General features: G+C 43.1%; 1 protein-coding gene across 1 annotated transcript; it reads right to left on the bottom strand.

Moving 5' to 3' along the window:
- Window positions 1–3,429: 3,429 nt before the first annotated feature.
- Window positions 3,430–20,466, bottom strand: BLCAP (BLCAP apoptosis inducing factor). The gene is made up of 2 exons (XM_063145564.1): window positions 20,321–20,466; window positions 3,430–5,573 (listed from the first exon to the last, which is right to left on the bottom strand). The coding sequence occupies exon 2, from the start codon at window positions 5,435–5,437 to the stop codon at window positions 5,174–5,176; it is 264 nt and encodes an 87-aa protein (XP_063001634.1). The 5' UTR covers window positions 5,438–5,573; window positions 20,321–20,466; the 3' UTR covers window positions 3,430–5,173.
- Window positions 20,467–21,356: the final 890 nt, after the last annotated feature.

Here is a 21,356-nt window from a genome sequence, read left to right on the forward strand (position 1 = left end):
AACCAATAGTCAGGGAAGATGGGAGTTGTAGTTCAACATCTGGAGGATCACGTCTCCCCACACCTTGTTTTAGCCAAACACCTAAAACTGTGAAACATGAATAGTTATGGTTGCCTAAAGGATGGCTGTTCACTCACATGAAGATAATGTTAATATTCTGCCTCTTATTCCATGACTGTTATTGTGGGCTCATGCTGATAGGAAGGAGGGCGATCAAAAGTCTGCACTAATCACAATAAAAGCCTTTACTCAGCTAACAATTGAACTTATGATAGAATGTGACACTACTGAAGTCCCACGATAAGGCACCTGATGTGTTGTACCTTACATGCTGACATGAACTGAAGTAGAATTCTTTCACTTTCACCCATAAGAAGTTTGCCTAATGCATTGGTACCAAAAGTCACTGTCAGGTTTTGTGAAATTGGTCTGTGTATCTAGCAATGGGGGGGGGGGGCATGTAATCATATTTTGAGAGAGGGGTGTATGTGTACGTGTATGCATAAAACTGGTAAACTAACTATCACCCTTCATACCCCAAAAATATATGGGTGATATGATAGGAAGACTCACAACGCAGCAGCAATAACAAAGCAGATCTTTCAACAGAGGGGAAGCAATACTTCAGTAGCAATTCTCCCATCTTACCCCATACTTGCCCCAGATAAATTATTGCTTGTCCCTACTCCTATTATAAACCCCATTTGTAGCCAACACCCCGAGTTCTTGCCAAATATTTTGCATGCATATTAAATTATTCTTCCCTCCAATTAAGTCTTTGGAAAGGGGGCATACTAAAAAAAGAAAGTATATTCTAAATTCTTTGACAACCTGGATTGTGGTATTTGCATTAAAATACTTTCACCATTATCTATAGCAACAACAAAGGTGTGTGTGTGTGTGTGTGTGTGTGTGTGTGTGTGTGTGTGACTGCACCATAGCACCCAGACCATGAAACCTAAGCACCTAAAACTTGGCAAATGTTCTAAGGGAACTCTAGGAGAGCACACCTCGGGGTTATTTTGATTTTAAAACCCATTAAGCAGTTTTAATTAATTCAAATGCCTCTGTGTTTGAAGCTTGCAGTAGCACCTTCAGTAACTACGTGGCAAATTTCCCTAACCAGCCCATAACTTTGTAGTCAACACAACTGAAGCCAGGGAGGAATATTCTGAGGGACACGGTTACAACTCCCTTCCTTCTCCCCTGCTGTTGGGCAGCACCCCTCAGAATGATGGAGTGGACAGAGCCCTCCCTCAGGGAGCTATAGGGGTGCACGATGGGATGTGTCATGCCTAGGGGATGCTGGTGGACATACGGCTTCACTCAGATGGGGAGGCAGAATGTGTCCAACTCTGATACCTGTGTAAGTTTACTTGAAGGCTTCGTTGTATCAAACTAAGGGCTATTACAACCTGTGCAAAGTCTGGTCTGTTTGCTAGGACAAAATAAAACAAACTGCCCTGTTAATTCCAGGCACACAAGTTGCATGTTTGGCTTCAAGTGTACATGATTTTCTGGCAAAGGTAAGAAAATTTACACAGCCCACGCTTTACAATGTAAAACAGGGGACCCAATGCCACCCAGATAATAAGCCTACAGCAAACAGATACAGCATCCAAGGATCCACAATTCATCATGCCAGTGGCTAGTGGCCAGGCCAAGAAATACATCTGCAACAATGAAAAAGAGGAACAACAAAAAGGAAGATAAGCCAATCTGGTCTGGGTAGGAGATTTAACTGCAATCAAGCCCAAAACACATTGAAGCTGTCCAAGATAATTTAACAGATTACTGTCTAAACTTGTAAGGACGCAACCCTATGTATATTAGACAGAAAAAAGTCCTACAACTCCTAGCATGCTCCAGCCAGCAGAGTTGGGGGCATGCTGGGAGTTGTAGGACTTTTTTCCTGTCCAAACAAATATTGGATAGTGCCCTAAATGGGTTGAACTCAACTGCCCTCACTAGTAAAAGCATCTATTGCAACTAGCTGAGAATGGTGTTCCAACAATAGAAAGGGTTTCCACAGTTGCCAGCAAGGGCACAACTTTCAAGGACAAAGCCCCTTGTCACCACTAGTGATGCCTGAATATACAAGCTTAGAGCAGAACACCAAGCCCAAACAGCAGTATGATTTGTAGAGGCTCAGAGAGTTAACAGGCATATTCTAGAACAAGGAACTTAACCAAGCATTCAAATTCCAAAGCCTTCACACTAGCAATGTTATTTACTTAGGACAAGAGTATGCAGACCTTATGGCTGCTCTTTGCGCAGGCCACGGGAGCCCCACTCTCTTCTCTGTGGGGAAACCACCACTGTTCCAGTACCGCAAGACCCTCATCGTCATTGGAGTCACTGGATTTTACTCTCCCACTCCATCAGCCAAAATAGGTGCTTCTGCACTGCTAACAGTTGCAAAGAAAAGGCTAGGGATATAAAACACACACACACACACACACACACACACACTTTGAAGTTCGCCCTGAAACACCCCACCCCAGCCAGACCCATGTTACTGTCATCTAGCCTGCCACTTTCCCCCAACCCTGCCCTCTCAATTGCAACCTCCTCTGGTTGCTTGCACACTATTTTCATTTTGTGTATGTGAAGAATGCTGCACTTGTAAGAACGGCATGAGAAGCTGCAGGTGGAAGGATAGGCTATGGCAATGCGGCCTTTTAGGTTTCTTTGAAGGAGTACCAGTGCAGGGGAGAAAACTACTTTCAATGCAGAGAGCCCAGGTAGGGTGGAGAGACAGAAAAAAAACCTTGGTCATCACCACTTCCTCTTATTAAATTGAGTGACGAATTTAAGCAGATTGAGGGGCTGATTTTCTTCCCCCTCAAGCTATCATTGGTGCACAACCCAAGTAGTTTAAATATGAAGGGGGAGGTTTAACAAAACTCATGAGTCCTACCCCAACTTTCATGATTTCAGCCAAATCATTGTCCCTGTAATTTTCTTTAAAAATAGCAGCGAAGAGGGACATCACAAAAGCCAGGAGGGTGAAACCCCTATAATACAAGTACTGTCAGCTAGCTAGACCTCCATTCCCCCGCAATGCTGCGCACGCCTTCCCCCTCACATTTTATTTACTATTATAAGACTAGGAAAGCCAATAATGAAAGCTTCAGAAGAAAGGTGGTCTTCAGTTCTGAAAGCACAGTCTAGGCTGTGCATTAATGCCCAGGAAACCACAGAGCTTTCTGAATTCAGGGAAATGGTCTCATTTTGAAAGAAGGGTCAGAGTCTGGACTGCCACCTCAAAGCCCTTGTTCATTCATTTTTAGCTCAGTTCTTTGTAAATCATCCTGGAAACTGAAGAAAGTGTTGCGGGGTGGGGAACAATCAGATAAAATGCTGCAAATCCAAAGGCCTTAGTCCAACATCAGTGACTGCATCATAAATGGCACTCATCAACAGACCAAAGTTTATAAAGCTTTATTAAACCTGTTGAACAGCTGTGCAATGAACAAACAAAAAATAAAAAATTATCTGTGGAGGTTTCACAACTGGTTTTTCAGTTTCTCAGTTCCAACTCCCACGGGAGAGAAAAAGACTTCTCATCAATGCTCCTCCAGAGGAAGATTGTGCAGAGCCAAATGCATGGTGAACAAAGAGATCATCTTGAAAAGTTACAGAAAAGTGTATGCTTTCCCTTCCCCCAAGGGCTAGCTTATATTTCTCATAAGCAAACATTTCCTAAGGAAGGGAGGACAGATATTCTCTGGAAGTTGCTGATGTGGAAGGGAGCGAAAGCTAAGTTGTGTGTGTGTGCATGTGTGCACGCGCACGGGGGTAGGGAATAAAAGTATAATTCAGGAAGCTCCAGGAAAGAGCTTCCTAGAGTCACATGAGGATCTGCAGTCCAACCATTTGTTGCTCCGTATTTATTTATTTATTTATTTATCATACTTATACCCCGCTCCTCAGCCAAAAAAGGCTCTCGGAGCGGCTTACACTTAGCAAAAAAGACAGTCCCTGCCCTCAGGCTTACAGTCTAATAAAGACATGACACACAAGGAAAAGGAGTCCAGGAGGGAGGGAGGGAGGAGAGAGAAAGAGAGAGAGAGAGAGAGAGAGAGAGAGAGAGAGAGAGAGAGAGAGTCCAAGAGGAGCAGGCCCCGATGTTACTTCTGCCTGCTCCTGTCCCTCGGTCTTTCCTTTCCTCCCATGCATGTGAATATTGGCTCATTTGCTTATGATGACAGAGAATAATACTCTTGGCATCGAAAAATAAAAGAAAAAGAGCAGCACATCACTCCAGCCTGTCCCTTCCATTTCAGAGCTAGCACATTCAGTAACCCATCCCTTTAGTCTGCTGCTTCTTTTCAAGCTAGAAACACTGAGAGCTTAAAATTCAAAAGCAAAGACCATAAAAGGGATCCCCAAATGTTATAGCAGAGCATGCTTTCTTCCCAAGACCTCTGTAAACCATGGCAGGGGTGTTTGGCAGGGGGTGGGGTAGAGGGGGAAGAATGAGTTACGCTTCAGCACCTGTGCTGCAAAAGTGGCAACATGACAACTCTGGGATTTCTGAACGATGATCTAGGCAGATAAATAGTCTGGAAAGCACTCAGGCAGCACACACATTCCAGTTTGGCCTGCTGAGATGAATCAGCAGCCTCTGCCTCCATCAGCTTTCAAGCTTATTAGCCATCTGTAAGATCCTCTTCAGATATTCAGAGCAATAAACACTAGTTCTTTATCAAATGCAAGATGAACGAGACTTTCCAACTGTTTCAGCAACATCAGGGGAGGCATGTTCCAGACGATGGAAGGCTGCATTGTGACCTGTGCAAGGGATCAGAACAAATGCAACTCCAGTATCAGGCAACACTCAATAAATTTCTTCGCCACCAAGTGAGAAATAGAAGGACCAATCTCAGATAATCAAGAAGGCAGAAGGGGGGACCACCCACAAACAGCTCTGCTTCAAACCCCAGAACAGATAGCAATGCTAGTTATCACTATAAACAGGTTTCATCAAATTTTACAGGCAGATTTTGGAAGTGCGGGTGATCATGAGTGAAACACTTAAATCCAGACATACAAACAGGTTGCTTGTACTCCAATCACATGCCTTATAATCCCTCCTTCCCATAAAAATGTCCCTTTAAAAGAAAAAGGAAAAAGGAAAAAAGAGGAGCTTGCAACCAAATGGAAAGTTTTAGGTGCCAACGATGTTGGGATCATGGGCAGAGTCAGGCAGCTGGGAGCCAGAGCAGTGATACAAGAAACAGTTCCCCCAGCAGCTGTAGCAGATGAGGAACAAAGCGGCCAAGAAGACCAAGGCACAGATTGTGCAAGGTTTCCGCTCCAACAGGAAACTCAGCAGGTAGAAGCCCATGAACATTGAGTGACTGAACCACAAGGCTGGGTTGAGGGGCTTTGGGATGAGGAGAACAGGCAGTAACCACTGGAGGCAGTACATGATGTCTAGCGATCAGGGCGTCACAGTGATGGCAGCAATCCAAAGCAGCAGTGTGAAACTTCTCCTCTGCGCATTCAACTCTTCAGAAATCACATCAGCAGGCTTCATAAAACCGTGTGGTAATATATGAGTAAATCTTAATAGAAAGAGGGAGGGGGGGAAAGGACAGGTCAGCAACTGGATTCTCAGTGTATTAGATTTGCACTCCTTAAATATAAACTAACTGCAAACCTACAACTCCCCAAACCCGCACATACTGTAAACCTTCAAAGGCTGAAATCCTCATTTCCTCAGCTGCCGTTTCAATCCCTTCACTGTCCAGATTATTGCTACTGATTCATTTTTGAGTATCTGTGTGCACTGCCCTGCTGCTTGAGATCATTAGTCTAGTATAAACCTAAAAAAGGTCAAGGCAGTTCTACATTGCATCCATATTCAGGAAAGCTTCTTGTCTGAAATTAACTGAATGCATCTGAACTGAAATGACAGCTGAATTTTCTCATACACACACTCAAATTCTGCAATAAATAACTGCAGCTGAAAAGATCAGCACAATTTACATTGTAGTCTTCCTTTTCTGTAAATTTGGAGACATGTAGTGTAACGTTGGCCAAGTGTGACAATAAAAAATCAGCAATTTTAAATTTCATTCCAACTACAAACTAAGCTGTTTGCCAAAAGCAACTACCTCTCAGATCCCCATCTGCAATTTGGAAAAGATATGAGCTTACCATATAGGACTGTTGTAGGGATTGCTGAAAATTCATGAGAATCACATTTAGCACTTCAAATGCGCTATACAAATGATTATTATTCAACTGAGATTGGAAAGGGAACATAGCAATGTGATTCATGAGAAGCTAGGGTACTACAAAATAAGAACTGGGGTCCAGGAGAGATGGAAAGAGGTCCTTGTCACATGGAACTGTTTCTCTAGTTCCTGAGGTTTTTGCAGAATTCCCAAATATACAGGTTCGCCACTATCCCCCAATTTCTAATGCAAACAGTTAGAAAATGCATGACCTACAAATATGAGATCATAGTATTTCAGGGAATAATCCTGCTTTGACAGAGAAATGGAACAAATGACTTGCAGTTTCAATCTCTTGTTCCTTGAAATACAGAACTTTAAATAAAGCAAAGCTTGTGAAAATAAAATCAATCTAAAAAAAATAAACAAACACCTTTAGTGTTGACTAACTGGAACAATCCTGGAAAAAGAGATCTCCATTAGATTAGGACAGCACAACTTGTCACCCAACAAGCTGAACAAGGTCCACCAGGCATATATACCGTAGCCTGCCATGTGCTTGGCATTCCACACACACCCTGGCCACTCCCTCCAGACAGGCAGCGAAACCAGAAGGTATATTGAGCCATATGTTGCTGGTGGGCTGTGCTTGACTTGGTAGGTGGTCACAAGCTGTGCAGACTCACATTCCATTAGAACAGCCTTTCTCAACCTGGGGCGCTCCAGATGTGTTGGACTGCATCTCCCAGAATGCCCCAGCCAGCAGAGCTGGCTGTGGCATTCTGGGAGTTGTAGTCCAACACATCTGGAGCGCCTCAGGTTGAGAAAGGCTGCATTAGAAGAAGGCACATCAGGTGTGAATTTACAGCTGTAATGCAATAACGCAAGTCCAAAGAAAGAAGGGGGAGATAAAAGTGCACTCTGCTTCCAAAAGGGATTCTACTTGCCTTGTGGACACACCTGGATTGCTAAACAAAAGCTGACTGCACGTGTGCCATGTACATGTATTGACTGATAGATACAAACTTAGATTCAAAGTAAAGAGGGATTTGGGGAAAGATCTCGTCTACTCGAGGTTGTTAAGCAGAAATGGGAAAATCCTGCAGAGACCACTCCGTTGAAATCCTATGTACTACTCCATAGAGGATTTAAGCAAAATCAGTAATTTAAGCAATGATTAATAATAATAGGATCCATTTTCCCTACATACACTGGTAATATCAAGGGTTCAGGGCAGATGGGTACTGAAAGAAAAAGTGCTGATAAGCCTGTTTCGCCTCATTCAGGATTGCTAAAAAACTTAATACAGGTGTAACTTTCCAATAAAAAAACAAGATAAAGCTGAAAAATAGAAGTTCTTCTGCAAGTAATGCAGAGTACTCACGGATGTCTAGGGTCCTTTTCGCCATTTGGAAAACCTGCTGAAGAATTGTGTTCTTTGGCCTCAAGTGCCATTCTGCTTTCAAAGTTTCTACAAGTCACAGTACAGATGGGAAACAATCCCACCAACAACCCTGAATTGTTTACAAACTGCTCCACACAGACACGAGACAAGCTCATGGACAGTGCTAAAGAAATCCCTAGGCACCCGGGCACCTAGAAATCAACAGAACTATTTCTGTGCAGAACTGGCATCGAAATATTTGATACTGCCATCTAAGTACTTGAAACATGTTTGCATCCAGGCTGCTAAATCAAACAAGCCAATTTAAAATTAAATAAATCACAACGTAACACGGAAGCCTTATAAATAGCAGAAATGTTTACATTTAGATTACTGAAAATATGCCAGAAGACAGCATTTCTACTGTACTTTTAAGGTATTTCTCTATACACTTTTCTCTTCAGGCAGTGGGAGAGTAAGCAGCATAGCCTCTGTAAACTGATCATTTTAGGAGCAGAATCCAAGCCAGCAAGTGAAAGCAGCAGTGATTTGATCAGATACAACATCATTCAGACTCTTTTCTAAACAAATTATCTTTCTGCTGCCCTCAGATCTGTACCACTGTTAATTTCATTCCAAAGACTGCCTGCTTACACTTCCTTAGATTTTTGGAATTGTGGTGGTGAAGAGACCACCACAATCCCAATATGGAGAGGAAATCAGGTAAGCAGACAGAAAAAAAAATTATCTGAAACCAAACTAGTCACCATTACTCTTCTGCTATGTCACTCATTCTTATTGTGTCACCAACAGGGAACATCTTTTTAACAGGACCTAAGACAAGTCCAGGATGTCTGCCAAGGTCCAGAAAGAGCAAGTCCTCTCTGCTTTCAACTATTCATAGTAGAAGTGCATGAAGTTACCTGAAATTCCTTCCTTTGCAATCATTCAGAAACTAGAGAATATTCCCTGTCAAGCTGCAGTATGCCCAGTGAGCAGAGAGGGGTAACACTGTAATTGTAGGCCCTACATTCTTGACAATGTGCATTCAAAAGAATATCTTGCCCCCTCATCAGCTATTCCCACTCGTCCCACTCATAGGGGTTTCGGGTCTTCTTTAGGAAAGTTTCAGGTTCCCATTCTCATTATGCAACCTATAAATGCCATGAAGAAGCAAAACAAATAGGAAGGGGAACCACCAGCCCAATCCAAATGACATGACATGCACAGCCCTGTTGAATACAATGGCTAATATGGCCAAGACCACTGCAGAGACAAATATGAAAGAAAGCCCAGCACTCTAGCCTCAGTCACTGAGAGGAAGTGACAAGAGGAAACAACAACGTTCCTGCACTATGAATGAAGAATGACTGAGAACGAAGGTTACTGTGGCCCATTTCCACCAAAAATAGTAATTGTAAAGCATGGTATTCAGCTGAATAGCACATATTTCCTATAGGCCAACCTCAAGACAGCAGAGGCCTGGACATAAAGTGTTAAAACCAGGTAGATTTTGTACATGGCCTCCACGTTTGACAGCTCCCATTTGTTTCACTGGGACATGCACAGAAGAGGATAATCATGAACTGTGTCCACAGGGAGAAAGAACAAACAACAGGCTGATAAAAGAATTGCACCATTTCCAAAAAGTGTTTTAATGTGTATTGTAAAGACAAAATACAAAAAGGATTTGGGGGGACGACAACGACGACTTGTAGTCCAAGACATGATTTAGCTCTAATTTATTAGAAGCTGGGCAGCAAGAGGGGTTGTTATTTTTTTACAATGAATTGTCCTTAATCAGAGGAAATGGATCCTTATGAAATGGCAGATAGATAATGAAACATGACTGATCATGTACAACCATCTCAATACAGTATCTTATAACATCACATGTTATCTCATAACATCACCATAGCTCCCCTGTAGCAGGGTGGATAAAAATCACTTGGATTTTTTAAAATTTAAATCGGATTTTTTTTAATAAAATGCTTTTTGGGGGGAAATAGTTTTCTATTTAAGATACACTATAGTCCGAAGATTATTCATCACGAAAGAAGGATTAGTTTTTAATTATGTAGCATGAGCCTGTATATTCATGCAATGTTTAAATTTTTTGGTAAATGAATTCCATGAATCCATTCACAATGTCATGCTCTTCCAGAGGTGTAAGATTATTGGGCAATTTTTTTTCTATCTAGAAGATATTATCACAGATGCTTGGTTTTACAATTCTCAGAACTGTGAATTTGTGTCTGCAGAGATCATAATCCCATTATTCCTTTGCAAATCTATGTATACATTATCAACCCCTTACCTCTTGCTAAGTTTCAAAAAATTCAATGAACAGAGTGCACTTTTTTTGGCAGGGGGAGTTCCATGATTAAATCAAGTCTTTCTGAGTAGTGATTTAAATCATGATTTAAATCAAATTGTTTTAAATCAAATTGATTTAAATCAAAACCACCCTGCCCTGTAGCCAATGATTTGTTCTCAATGGACACAACTACCCCTTTCCCCTCTAAGACATCTCTCTTTGGAATGAGTACGGTAAGCTGAGTCATTTTTTAATCTAATTTATTACTTTTTAGGGCCTGCCTGGCTCAGTAATAATTAAGCCAGAAACTCTTTGCAGATAGAGAGCAGTTATAAAGTGGGCAGAAAATAGGCTGGGATCCACCAGTTGCCCACTTGCTAGTTTCTGTTTGGCTACCTAGTACCTGCTGATTGATAGATCCTTTGCAAGATCTTTGTCAAATCCAGCAAGCCACTTACGCATTGTTGCTTAATAACATATGCTGGGCAGTGTAACACAATTTAGTTATACATTAACTAATAAAGAGATCTGCGTATATACTCTTGCTTTGTAAATTTCAAACACATTGGAGGACCAGTCTCATTCTAGATGTTAACTGTGATTACTTTGCCATAAACAGAAAATGGAAGACTATTGTTTTACACGGGAATGAAACATTGTCCTCACTTGACTTTTCTATCTAAACTCCAGATGCGTTGGAAGAAATGAGTTATGCATCCGAGCCAGTCTCCCAGGTTTCTAGAATGGATCTGCTTAAAAGGTACACCAAGCACAAGGTCGGGCCTTCCCAACACTTTGCAGTGATAACGTTTATAGACTAACACATTTATTCTGGCATAAGCTTAACAGCTAAAGAAAGATGCATCACCTCACTATATTCAGTTCAAACATACTTCTCTCTAGGATCAAGCTTTGAACCAAGACAATTCTGTAAGTTTGAAGTTTGACTGGCTGGTGCTTGTGATGTCACAACTCACCTCCATCCCCAAAGTAGTTTTGCTGCTATTTTAGAAGTCTTTGCATTTTTATTGATTGATTTGAATCCCACCTATCAAAAAATGGCACTCAGGGTGGCTTTTTATTAGGGGTGTACACGGACCCCCCGCTCCGCCCTGCAGGCCGATCCGAAAATTTCAGATCGGCCCGCTCCGCTCCGCCCATACTCCGCTCCTCTTCGCTGCGGAGCTTCGGCTCCGAATCGGAGCTCCGCAGTGGAGGGGAGTGGTGCCAGGTAAGGCCGGGAGAGGAGGGCGGGGGGGTTACCGGGCCCTGCCGCCGTCGCCGCCCGTGCGGCGACGGCGGCAGAGCCTGGTAAGGGACCAAGGGGGAGGGGGGCCTTACCTGCCTCCGTCCACGGTCTGTCGGCTTCTTCAATTGAGCCCGCGGTTCAGTCAGGAAGTCTGGGCTGCAAGTGCGGCCTAGACTTCCTGGTTGAACCGCGGGCTCAATTGAAGAAGCCGACGGACCGCGGACGGAGGCAGGTAAGGGAGAGGATGGGGGGTTACCGGGCCCTGCCGCTGTCACCGCATGGGCGACAGCGGCAGGGCCCGGTAAACCCCACTTACCTTTCCAGCGGAGCTCCGGATCGAGGCGAAGGATCCGCCTTCACCTCGAACCTCTTCGCCACGCTCCACCGGCCCCCCAATCCTCTTCGCCTCCGCCTTAAGGGGAGGCAAAGCACCCCGCTCCACTTCTAATTCGCCGGTCCGATTAGAAGCGGAGCACATCCCTACTTTTTATAGAGAAAAAGTCTTCATATTGTGCTTCATATAGTGTACAGGCCATGTGAAGAAGAGCAAGACTGACTGCTGAACCAGCATCTAATTCACTAACATGTATGCCAAACATTTAAACTGAGAAGCTAAGATGATGTTAGGTTAATATCCAGACTGAAGACTTGAATATGAGTTTTCCTCATATTGTACCTGTCTTCACATTGACACAGGCTCTCTAAATGTAGTCAAATATGCATTTTATTCGTGAACTAAGAGCACTGATAAGGATTTATTCTTGTTCTGTAGCTGAAGAAGCCATCTTGCCTTATATGCACAGTGTGATACCAGATGTTCCAACAGCTTCCCGTTTGTTGAAAGTATCCAAGTCACATAGGTAAATGTCCTTATACCAGAGCTTTGGACAACATCTGGGTCACCAGAATCTCTTTTGGTATATGCCCATGCCCAAGGACAGTTATTATGAATAACAGGGAACAAAATTAACAAAGAGAAATATTATACTGCCTTGATTATGGTTTTCTTAATGCTAATCTTAACAGAACATGGCACAAATATGACAGGACTTACGTAAGATTTTGCAACTGGTTTCATTTGCGGGTGAAGAGCAAAGTGTTATCTGTGAATAACCTCTATGGCAGCACAGCAAGCCTCTAAGGAGCAGAGAGAGAAATAACAAAGAACTAGGCAAAGGGATGCAGTGCTGTTTTACTCCACTCTTCGCTCGCTAAAAAAACTATCAGACATGGCTCTGTTGAGCTGTGCAGTATTATGCATATTGCCATGGAAACATCAGATAAGGCTAACTAACGTGGGAACATCCAAGGATCTTGTAGAGTGGGACTATGAGAGGCATCAAATGCTTTTCTAAGATCAACAGAAGTGAGGTAGATTGGCTTATGCTGCTCTCTGCATTTCTCTTATAGCTGATGCAAACAGAAAATCATATCTGCTGTTGCTCTACTTGCTCTTAAGCTGCACTGTGCCTGAGGGAACACTCAATCAGAAAGTTATCGAAGAATTCCCTAAAAAAAGAAAAGAAAAAGCCTCTAGCAAGTACTTTCCCTAAGGTGCTGATGACAGAGATTCCAAGATAGTTACTGAGGTGTCTGTGGTTGCCTTTGCATTTATACAGCTTGATAATGGCTTAGATCCTAACTAGGCTTCTGTGAATGGAAGGGTTCCTTTCTTTCATGGACAGTACCAAGATCCAGCAGAGGAGCCCACCAGTGTGGAAAGGGGACAATTTTCACTGACCCCCTTTCCCTGCCTCCCCTCAAGAGCACTGTTCTAAAGCCCTCCAGAACACGATTGTCAGTGAGGCACAAGGTGCTGCAGGAGGAAAAGGGGAATCAGTGAAAGTCATTTCCCTTCTTCTGCTGGCAGGAGCATCACACCAGCAATAAGAAACTAAAGATTCCATCCAATGTTAGCACCACTCATATTCTGTGGAACTACCACTTTCCCCCACCAACAGAACAACATAACTAGTCATAACTGACATGCAACAAGAGTCTGACTTTCCACACCTATGCACCTTGACTGTGATATCATTCTTAACAGGTACCATCCCACTTGCCAAGGACTTTGTAATTGGCTCTTTGCACTATTATCAAGATTGTGTGTGTTGGGTAACTCCAACAATGCACTGAGAGCTTTCAGAGAGACTATTTTCATAAGAGAGCCCGAAGTAGTATTCCAGTCGGAGAGACATTTGCTTATTCATGTGGTTAATCACGTTGCAATGCAGTGTCCAAGGGGTGGGAAACTGATAGTAGTGGGAATGAGAGCCTGGCATATATTACATAAGCTCTCGTCAAGTGAGAAGCAGCTTGCATTTGATACAGGCTGATGTGTTACTGGTTTATATATCTAAATACTTTCTGTACTGCATTTTGTTGCCTTGAGTGTTTCTAGCGTTGAATGAAAGTTGTGTTTTAGCCAGGCTGCATTCTTTGCCTTAGCAGATGACATTTTAATTTAAGTGGACTTCAAGTCAGTTCTTTTCCTGGACATCTTACCAAAGACAGTTCCAGCTGTTTCTCATAGATTGCTGCTTTGAGAAAGTGAAAGACCCATAGCCCTGTGGTTGATCACATGATTTGCCTACATAAAGACCCAGGTTCAATCACAGATATATCCTGTTAAAAGGATCATAGGCGGCAGGACTCAGAAAGACTTCTGCGTGAGAATATGGAGATATCCAAGTACAATGAAAGCTGAGCTAAAGGGACCAATGGTCTTACTTTATACAAGGTGACTTCATATCAGAGCCCTAGATTTGTTATATTTCCTCAGGGTTTTAAAAAAGATATTTACTCGTTTATAACCTTTAGTTTCAAACACTTGTCTCAGCCTTAAATGCTGGCAATTTTAATGCAGGGAAGACCTTCATGTTGAAGTCTATACAGCTTTCATTTATAGTAAGGTCAAAGTGCAAACAACAGATCAGTGAAGGTTAGAGTCAGTGCAACTGTTGTAGTAGTAGTGAAGTACGCAGAACAGATCACATCTCCTGGTAATTATAAGATCAAGTTGATGCTAGGTCGAGATTTAGGTGAAACCTAGATCCTAGGGCAAATTTTGATCCCATGAAACCCTTTGGCCACCCTCATTGATTTTGCCCATGCCACGACATCAGCCATAACTTGCAATTTAACCATATACTTGCATTTTAGATGTTCAAAATCTCAAAAGTATAATCATTTCGGAATATAAGAAACTGAGAAGGGTAAGTTTTCAATTTCTGCCTTATCACTTCCTTCCTTCCCTTCACTCTTACAGACTTAATCCCCTTTTATCCTACTACTTGGAAGCATTTACATGCCAACTACATGAGATCAGCATTTGGGAGTGTTATGGAACAAGGCATGGCAACCTCTGTCTTTCATTTATGCACACAGGCCAAATCTTACTCACTATTCATGAACAGTAAGTGAGGATTGCAAAACTATACATTCATTGGTTCCAGATGATCTGGAGGTTCTCTCACAGAAAATGTCACCAGAATTTGAGCCATTAGCAACCAGGTGTCTTAGAGAGCACTTCCCACTGGTGTGTGTTTTTTAAAAAACAACCCCCTCCCCCCAAAACAGAAGCACTTGCAACCTTTTCACATGCAAACAATTAACAAAAATAGATTACTTTGGGTGACCATATGAAAAGGAGGACAGGGCTCCTGTATCTTTAACAGTTGTATTGAAAAGGAAATTTCAGCAGGTGGCATTTGTATATATGGGGAACCTGGTGAAATTTCCTCTTCATCATACCAGTTAAAGCTGCAGGTGCCCTGCCCTCTTTTAAATCTGGTCACTCTAGTATAGCTCCTGCACCTTTAACTGTTGTGATGAAGAGGGAATTTCACCAGGTTCTCCATATATACAAATGACACCTGCTGAAATTCCCTTTTCTATGCAACTGTTAAAGATACAGGAGCCCTGACCTTTTCATATGGTCACCCTAGATTACTGTTATTGATAATTATTAGTCTCTTCTGGCCTAGTGATAGAAATTAGTATCATCACCCCCACTCACATCTAATACCATGGTGGGTAGAGAACAACTTTAGTGAAAATTTCTTAGCCATTGGGTTGTGTGCATAGGATAGAGGACAGAGCTCCACAATGCTAAAATCATTCCTGTTGCTCCAAAAATGACCATCTGTACAAACCCCTATAATTACATTGAAGTACTTTCTTATTCATCTGTTTGGGAATCGGGGGCACTGTGCTTCAATGGTTCTGGTCCTATCTCTCAGGCAGGTTCCAGATAGTGATGCTTGGGGATAGCTGCTCCTCAAAGAAGGAGCTGTTGTATGGCATACCACAAGGCACCATCCTATCCCCAATGCTGTTTAACATCTACATGAAACCGCAGGGAGAGATCATCCAGAGGCATGGGCCAGGGTGCTATCAGTATGCCGATGACACCCAAATATATTTCTCTTATGTCTTCGACAACAGCATCAGCTAAGGATAGTGTGTCTCTTCTGAATGAATGCTTGGAGGTGGTAATGGCTGGAAGAGGAAAAACAAACTGAAGCTGAATCCAGACAAGATGGAGGTGCTTACTGTCAAAGGCCCCAACCTGGGTTTGGAGGTGTGTCAACCAGTTCTGAATGGGGTTACACTGCGCCTGAAAGACTGCATTCGCAGCTTGGGGGTGCTCCTGGATCCATCGCTCCAAATGTCAGCCCAGATAGATGCGACGGCCAGGAATGCCTACTATCAGCTTCGGCTGATAGCCAGCTGTGCCCCTTCCTAGAGTTGGAAGACCTAAAGACAGTAGTGCACACGCTGATAACTTTGAGGCTCAACTTTTGCAATGCACTGTACAGAGGGCTACCTTTTTGCCTAGTCCGGAAACTTCAACTAGTTCAAAATATGGCAGCCAGGTTGGTCACTGGTACACCTAGGGGTGACCATATTACACCAGCTTTAAAGCCCTACATGGTTTGGGTCCAGGTTACCTGCAGGATCGCCTTCTCCCGTACAATCCACCCCGCACACCCAGTTCCTCTGGGAAGAATTTACTTCAGTCAGCCAAAACTAGGCTGACAACCATTACCCAGAGGACCTTCTCTTCTGCTGCTCCCAGACTGTGGAATGGCCTGCCAGGAGAGATTCGCCAATTCAACAATCTTTCCGAATTTAAAAAAGCTATAAAGACTGATCTCTTCCAACAGGCCTACCTATTTGAATTTTAAGATGCCTGGCTGTTATTTTAATAATGTATTAGTTTTAAATGTTTGTTATCAGTTTTGTGTACTTTATAGTATTTTTGTATTCAATGTTGTTCCCCGCCTCAATCTAGAGGGAGAGGCGGGTAAGAAATTATTATTAATTATTGGTTTCCATTCAAGAATTGTAGCTGGGGGCCACTTCAACAAACATCTTTTTAAAACCCTCCATAATCCTACAGTAGGATTACTTGTATTAATGAATGAAGGTGTTGTTCCCACCTTTTTATTTTTAAGGGTTTAGATAGGTAAATGCGCAGTCAGCTCCATCACAGCCAATGAGCTGGTTCATCAGCCTACTTCCCCTCAGCTTCCACTTCTTAGTTCTCTTTGGTGAGGCTTTTGAGAGAAGAGTCACTTGGAGGTGACGCTATTTCATAGCCTTCACCATGTTGTCTCTACATGTTTTCCCACCAGTGCAGTGCAATCAGTGAAATAAGATATCCAGCGTCAAATATTTCCCTTCTTTTCCTTTAGCAAAGAGCATTATCAAAAATTTGTAGGGTGTGGCTTAACTGTAGCATCCACACAGATAACAGAACCAGATTTCTCACTGTGTAGGAATAGGTATCCACTGTGAGTGCAATTTGTGGACTTTAATATGGAAATAGCTGTTCTTCAACCTCTCTAAACTAGAGATTTGGGAGGCAACAACAAATTAACTGGATTCATCTAACTAGGATCTTCCAATATCCTGAACTGTGAAATAAAAAGGGGTAAAGTGAAAAATACTTAAAATGTAAAATAGATTGGTATTCATCAATAAAACCAGTACAGATACTGCAGGAAGTATCTAGCATGATACTACTACTAACATAAATGACCTTTTGCTAGTGTAAACTATATATAGTGAAATGTCAATAGCACTTGCTGGAAAAACCTGTCACAGCAGCGAGAGCTAATGTCATTTACATTAGAAGTGTCACATAGGATACTGCTCTCTATAAGGTTCTCGCACTGTATAACTTTCTTGCAAAACATGTGCAAGCTTTGTGCAGAGAAAGATTACTAGTTCATAACACTGACTTTAAGCATTCCTTTTGACAAAGGGCACTATATTCTACAGTAAAGTTGAATATTTTTAGATAAACAAGAACAAAAACCCATATTTATCTGCTTTGCAAGTAGTAAAGTATCTATCTTGAGTGGCTAGCTTGGTTTGGACAATCACAGGATGAAAAGAAGCCACAGTGGCTTCTTTTCCCTGCCCCGCAAATGCTGCTTATGTGACTACCATTTCCCTAATTATCTGTGGCATGGGTTAGCATGTTGTCCTAACCTGGCAAGGTGCTCGGCAGGGGTAACTTCAAAACCACCCCACAACCAATGGCTTGTAACTGGGTGATTTAGAAACCAGGATCAACCTCTGAGGTAACAATGGAGAAACCGCTTGAATCTAGGGGTTTTGTTCTAAGATTGACTTCAGTGTTTATAAAGGCAAGATGATTTTTTTCTTGTACTCTTAACTCTGCAGCATTAGATATTTCCAATTTATACAGAAACAATTTAATCCAGTGTAATGTGCAAGTGTTTTACCCTTGCCAAGAATGAATGAAGCCAAGAAAAATACATCATAATACATTCAGTTCCACTGAAAGAAATCTTTTACCCTTATTGGAACTTTGGTGTCATGTAGGTCAAGAGAGATTATCTTCTCTCAAGAAAACTGGACACACAACTTTCTAGTTGCAACTATCAGCAATAGTTTTACACTGCCTGTCTTGTATAAAAATCAAAGTGTTGTATTAAATAAAGAGGGGGTAACAATATATTGAAAATTATCCCACTCATTAGGCTGGTTTAGTTAAAATCCATCAATTTCTATGGTTTATACCATGACTTGAGTTATCTGAAGTGACTTAGCAGCAAAAGAACTATGTTATCAATATATTTTTTGAGAACTTATTGGATTTGTCAGGAATCCATACATAGGTCAGTGGAAAGGCTGCTACAAAACACTTCAACAGGAGAGAAAATTCTTGCAGTTGTCAAATTCAGACTAGTGTCCAATCCAAAGAAGAGATACATGCATGCAGGCAAACTTCTGTGCCAATTAAGATTAATCACAGAAGAGCGAAAGAAACAAGGGAAACAAGTACACAGAAAGTACATAAGTAATAAAAAATGGCTAGGAATTAAACAATCAGGGACAGGAAATCTCTCCTTTAAAAGAAAACAAGGCAAACAGTGAAGTTCCAGATTAAGTAGTGTAACATCTTTTAGCAGTTATCTACTCATAAAGCACTGCTATTTAGTGCACTACAGCCTTTGCTTTGTATCTCTTCAACATATAAGGTGATGAATCCTCCTCCTTCTATTTAACAGAGAGAAGACCATCAAGTGAATCAATGGTGGAGTGACAAGCTCAGCTCTTGCAGGTTCAAATCCAGCACTTAATCCAAAAGACCAAACTGTATTTTCCTCTGACCTGAAGGGTAATCTAACTTTACATATATCGTTCCTATTTAGGGTTCAGCCATCTTACCCACCTTCGCTGTATATTAGCTGTACATGTTAAAGGAGGAACCTCAAACATAGTTACCACAAAAGTAATCAACATTGGATGATGTGACAATAGAGATAATTTCATCTCTCATTTTTCAAAAAAAAAACACCCCACATCATCCTAGTTGCAGAAAGCGGTGTTATTCTTTTCTACTGTGCCCTCCTTTCAAGACCTTTAGTGCTTCGTTTTAACTTGGGATAGGCTCGAGTAATATAATCTATCCTCATTCCCAACTTGTTATATACCAACTGAACTGCATGCACATCCTGATGAGCTGTAACAGTAGTCAGGGACAGGGGTGCCGTGCCCGAGTTCTAGGTAGAAGGAAACCTAATACACACTGAGCTCTTGGGACAAGATTGTAACATATCCACTACTGCCACTTCTATACAGATCCATTTAGTTTTGAAGCATTATTAATCATAAGCTTTAAAATTTGGTGCCAAAAGAGCATAGGGTACTGTACGAAAAGACAGTCATTGGTCATGAAGGGGCTTACTATGATAATGACAATTATTTAAGAAGATAATAAGGTTGACAATGGAGAACAGGGCAAGGTATGTTTCAGGTGAAAAGCTTTGCTACAGAAATGAGTATGAGATCATGGTGCTTTTAGTCCATTCTTTTTCCTACAGTGGTCCACCAGATGCCTCAGGAAGAAGGGCAAGTTAACAGCCCTCCTATATTATCCTTTCCCAGAAACTGATACATCCTCCACAAATTTGTGTATTCCTTTTAAAAAGTCATCTAAACCACTGCCCCACTCATCTTAAATGTCATGATTTATAAAAAGTTTTGAATGGACTTGGTATACTTATGAAACGTTGTTAAGCTGTTTTCTCCGCCAATTTAAGCTGCTTTGGGCATTATTTTGAATGGGAATCTATCATCCTCACCCTATAAAACCTCGCAGCAGACGACTTCACAAGTTAATCTTGATTTGAGGCAGGAGGAGGAGGGGGGGATGTTTCCTTTTGTTTATCCTGAGCCTACACAAGTCCAGTGGGCGACCCCGTGTTCTGCTATTATGTGAGGACAATAGGGGCCGGGGGGCGGGGGCAAATGGTAGCTCTGCCTGGCCTACCAGCACCTGTGGATAGAACAGAGGTCGACGAAGGCTTCCAAAGAGCGTAAAGGAGACGCCAGCTGAGCTACCATCCTCGGGGAGGCGAGAGAAGCGTCCTCGGAGACACCGCGGGCCCGCCCTCAACGAGGCCTAGGGGCGACCGGCATCTCCCTCACTGCCATGGCCAAGGCCCCGCTCCTTGCTTCTTACACTTCATCCGTTGCCCTGAGCTCCAGGGGAACCGGGCGTTGCCGCCCTCAGGGCTGACGTGGGGGACAGAAACGCCCGTCACTAGGGCCTGAATGTCTTGCCGCCGGGAGTCGGGACCGCCGCCGCTTCTGCCGCCGCCCTCTGGCGACCCTCCCTCACGGCCCCACCGCCCCATTACCTGCACTCCACGCCATAGCGCTGTCTCGCCTCGGGGCCGCTCGCGCTCGCTCGCTGCGTCTGTCGCTCCCCGTAGGACCCTCCAACTGCCCACTCAGGACCCGAGACGGGCTGCCTTCGGCACTGCCTCCTCTCAAGGCGCGACCGACGCTATTTCCCCCGAAAGTCCAGGCAGTTTCTCGCCGTTCACACCCAGCTTAGAGACCACCCTTCCTTCGCCGCTCCAGAAATGCTGGCTCGGCGCTCAAGGGTCGGGTTGCGTTTTGATCAGGCATCGCCGAAGACTGCCTATAGAGCAAGCTGGGTCGGTGGGATGGCCCTGCCGGCTGGCTGGAGGAGGGTTCGGATGCCAGGCTCATGAATATGCAGCAGATGGGAAAGGCAGGCGGCGGGGAAGAGCCGAGGCGGGCGTTCCTGGGGCAGGTACCGAAGTGGGCAGCGAGAGGGTGGGACGCTGTCTCGATGACGAGGCTGAATCCGGCTCCGCAGCAAGCCTCGTGCTGTAGGCAGCGCGCAGGTGCAGAAGCAGCCTGAATAAGCGGTGATTTTTGCAACCATCTGATTTCTCCAAAATAAATCACCACCCCAGCAGAGGTCGGATCTACACATACAGTGTCGGGAGGTGGGAATGCAGGACTAGAATGGACTCTTAACAACTCAGAGTGCAGGTGGAAGATAGCACTTTGAATGGCGAAAACTCCCTGCAGGAAGAAAACTAGCATACCAGGGACAAATGGTATGCTAGCCTTTGCCTGGCGTGCTTATTTTCTTCTTGTTGATGTTTTGTTTGTTTTTTAAACATGGGACCATTGGAAGAATGATCTGTGCAATCTAGCCATGTGCCAGCACATAGTGTCCTTGGGCAAATGCCAAGGTCCTGGCACTCACCACTGTGCTCCTTGTAACTCATAGAATCATAGAATAGCAGAGTTGGAAGGGGCCTACAAGGCCATTGAGTCCAACCCCCTGCTCAATGCAGGAATCCACCCTAAAGCATCCCTGACAGATGCTTGACCAGCTGCCTCAGTTGAGTTACT

This window comes from Elgaria multicarinata, chromosome 1, assembly GCF_023053635.1.
Source record: "Elgaria multicarinata webbii isolate HBS135686 ecotype San Diego chromosome 1, rElgMul1.1.pri, whole genome shotgun sequence".
NCBI classification, from domain to species: Eukaryota; Metazoa; Chordata; class Lepidosauria; order Squamata; family Anguidae; genus Elgaria; species Elgaria multicarinata.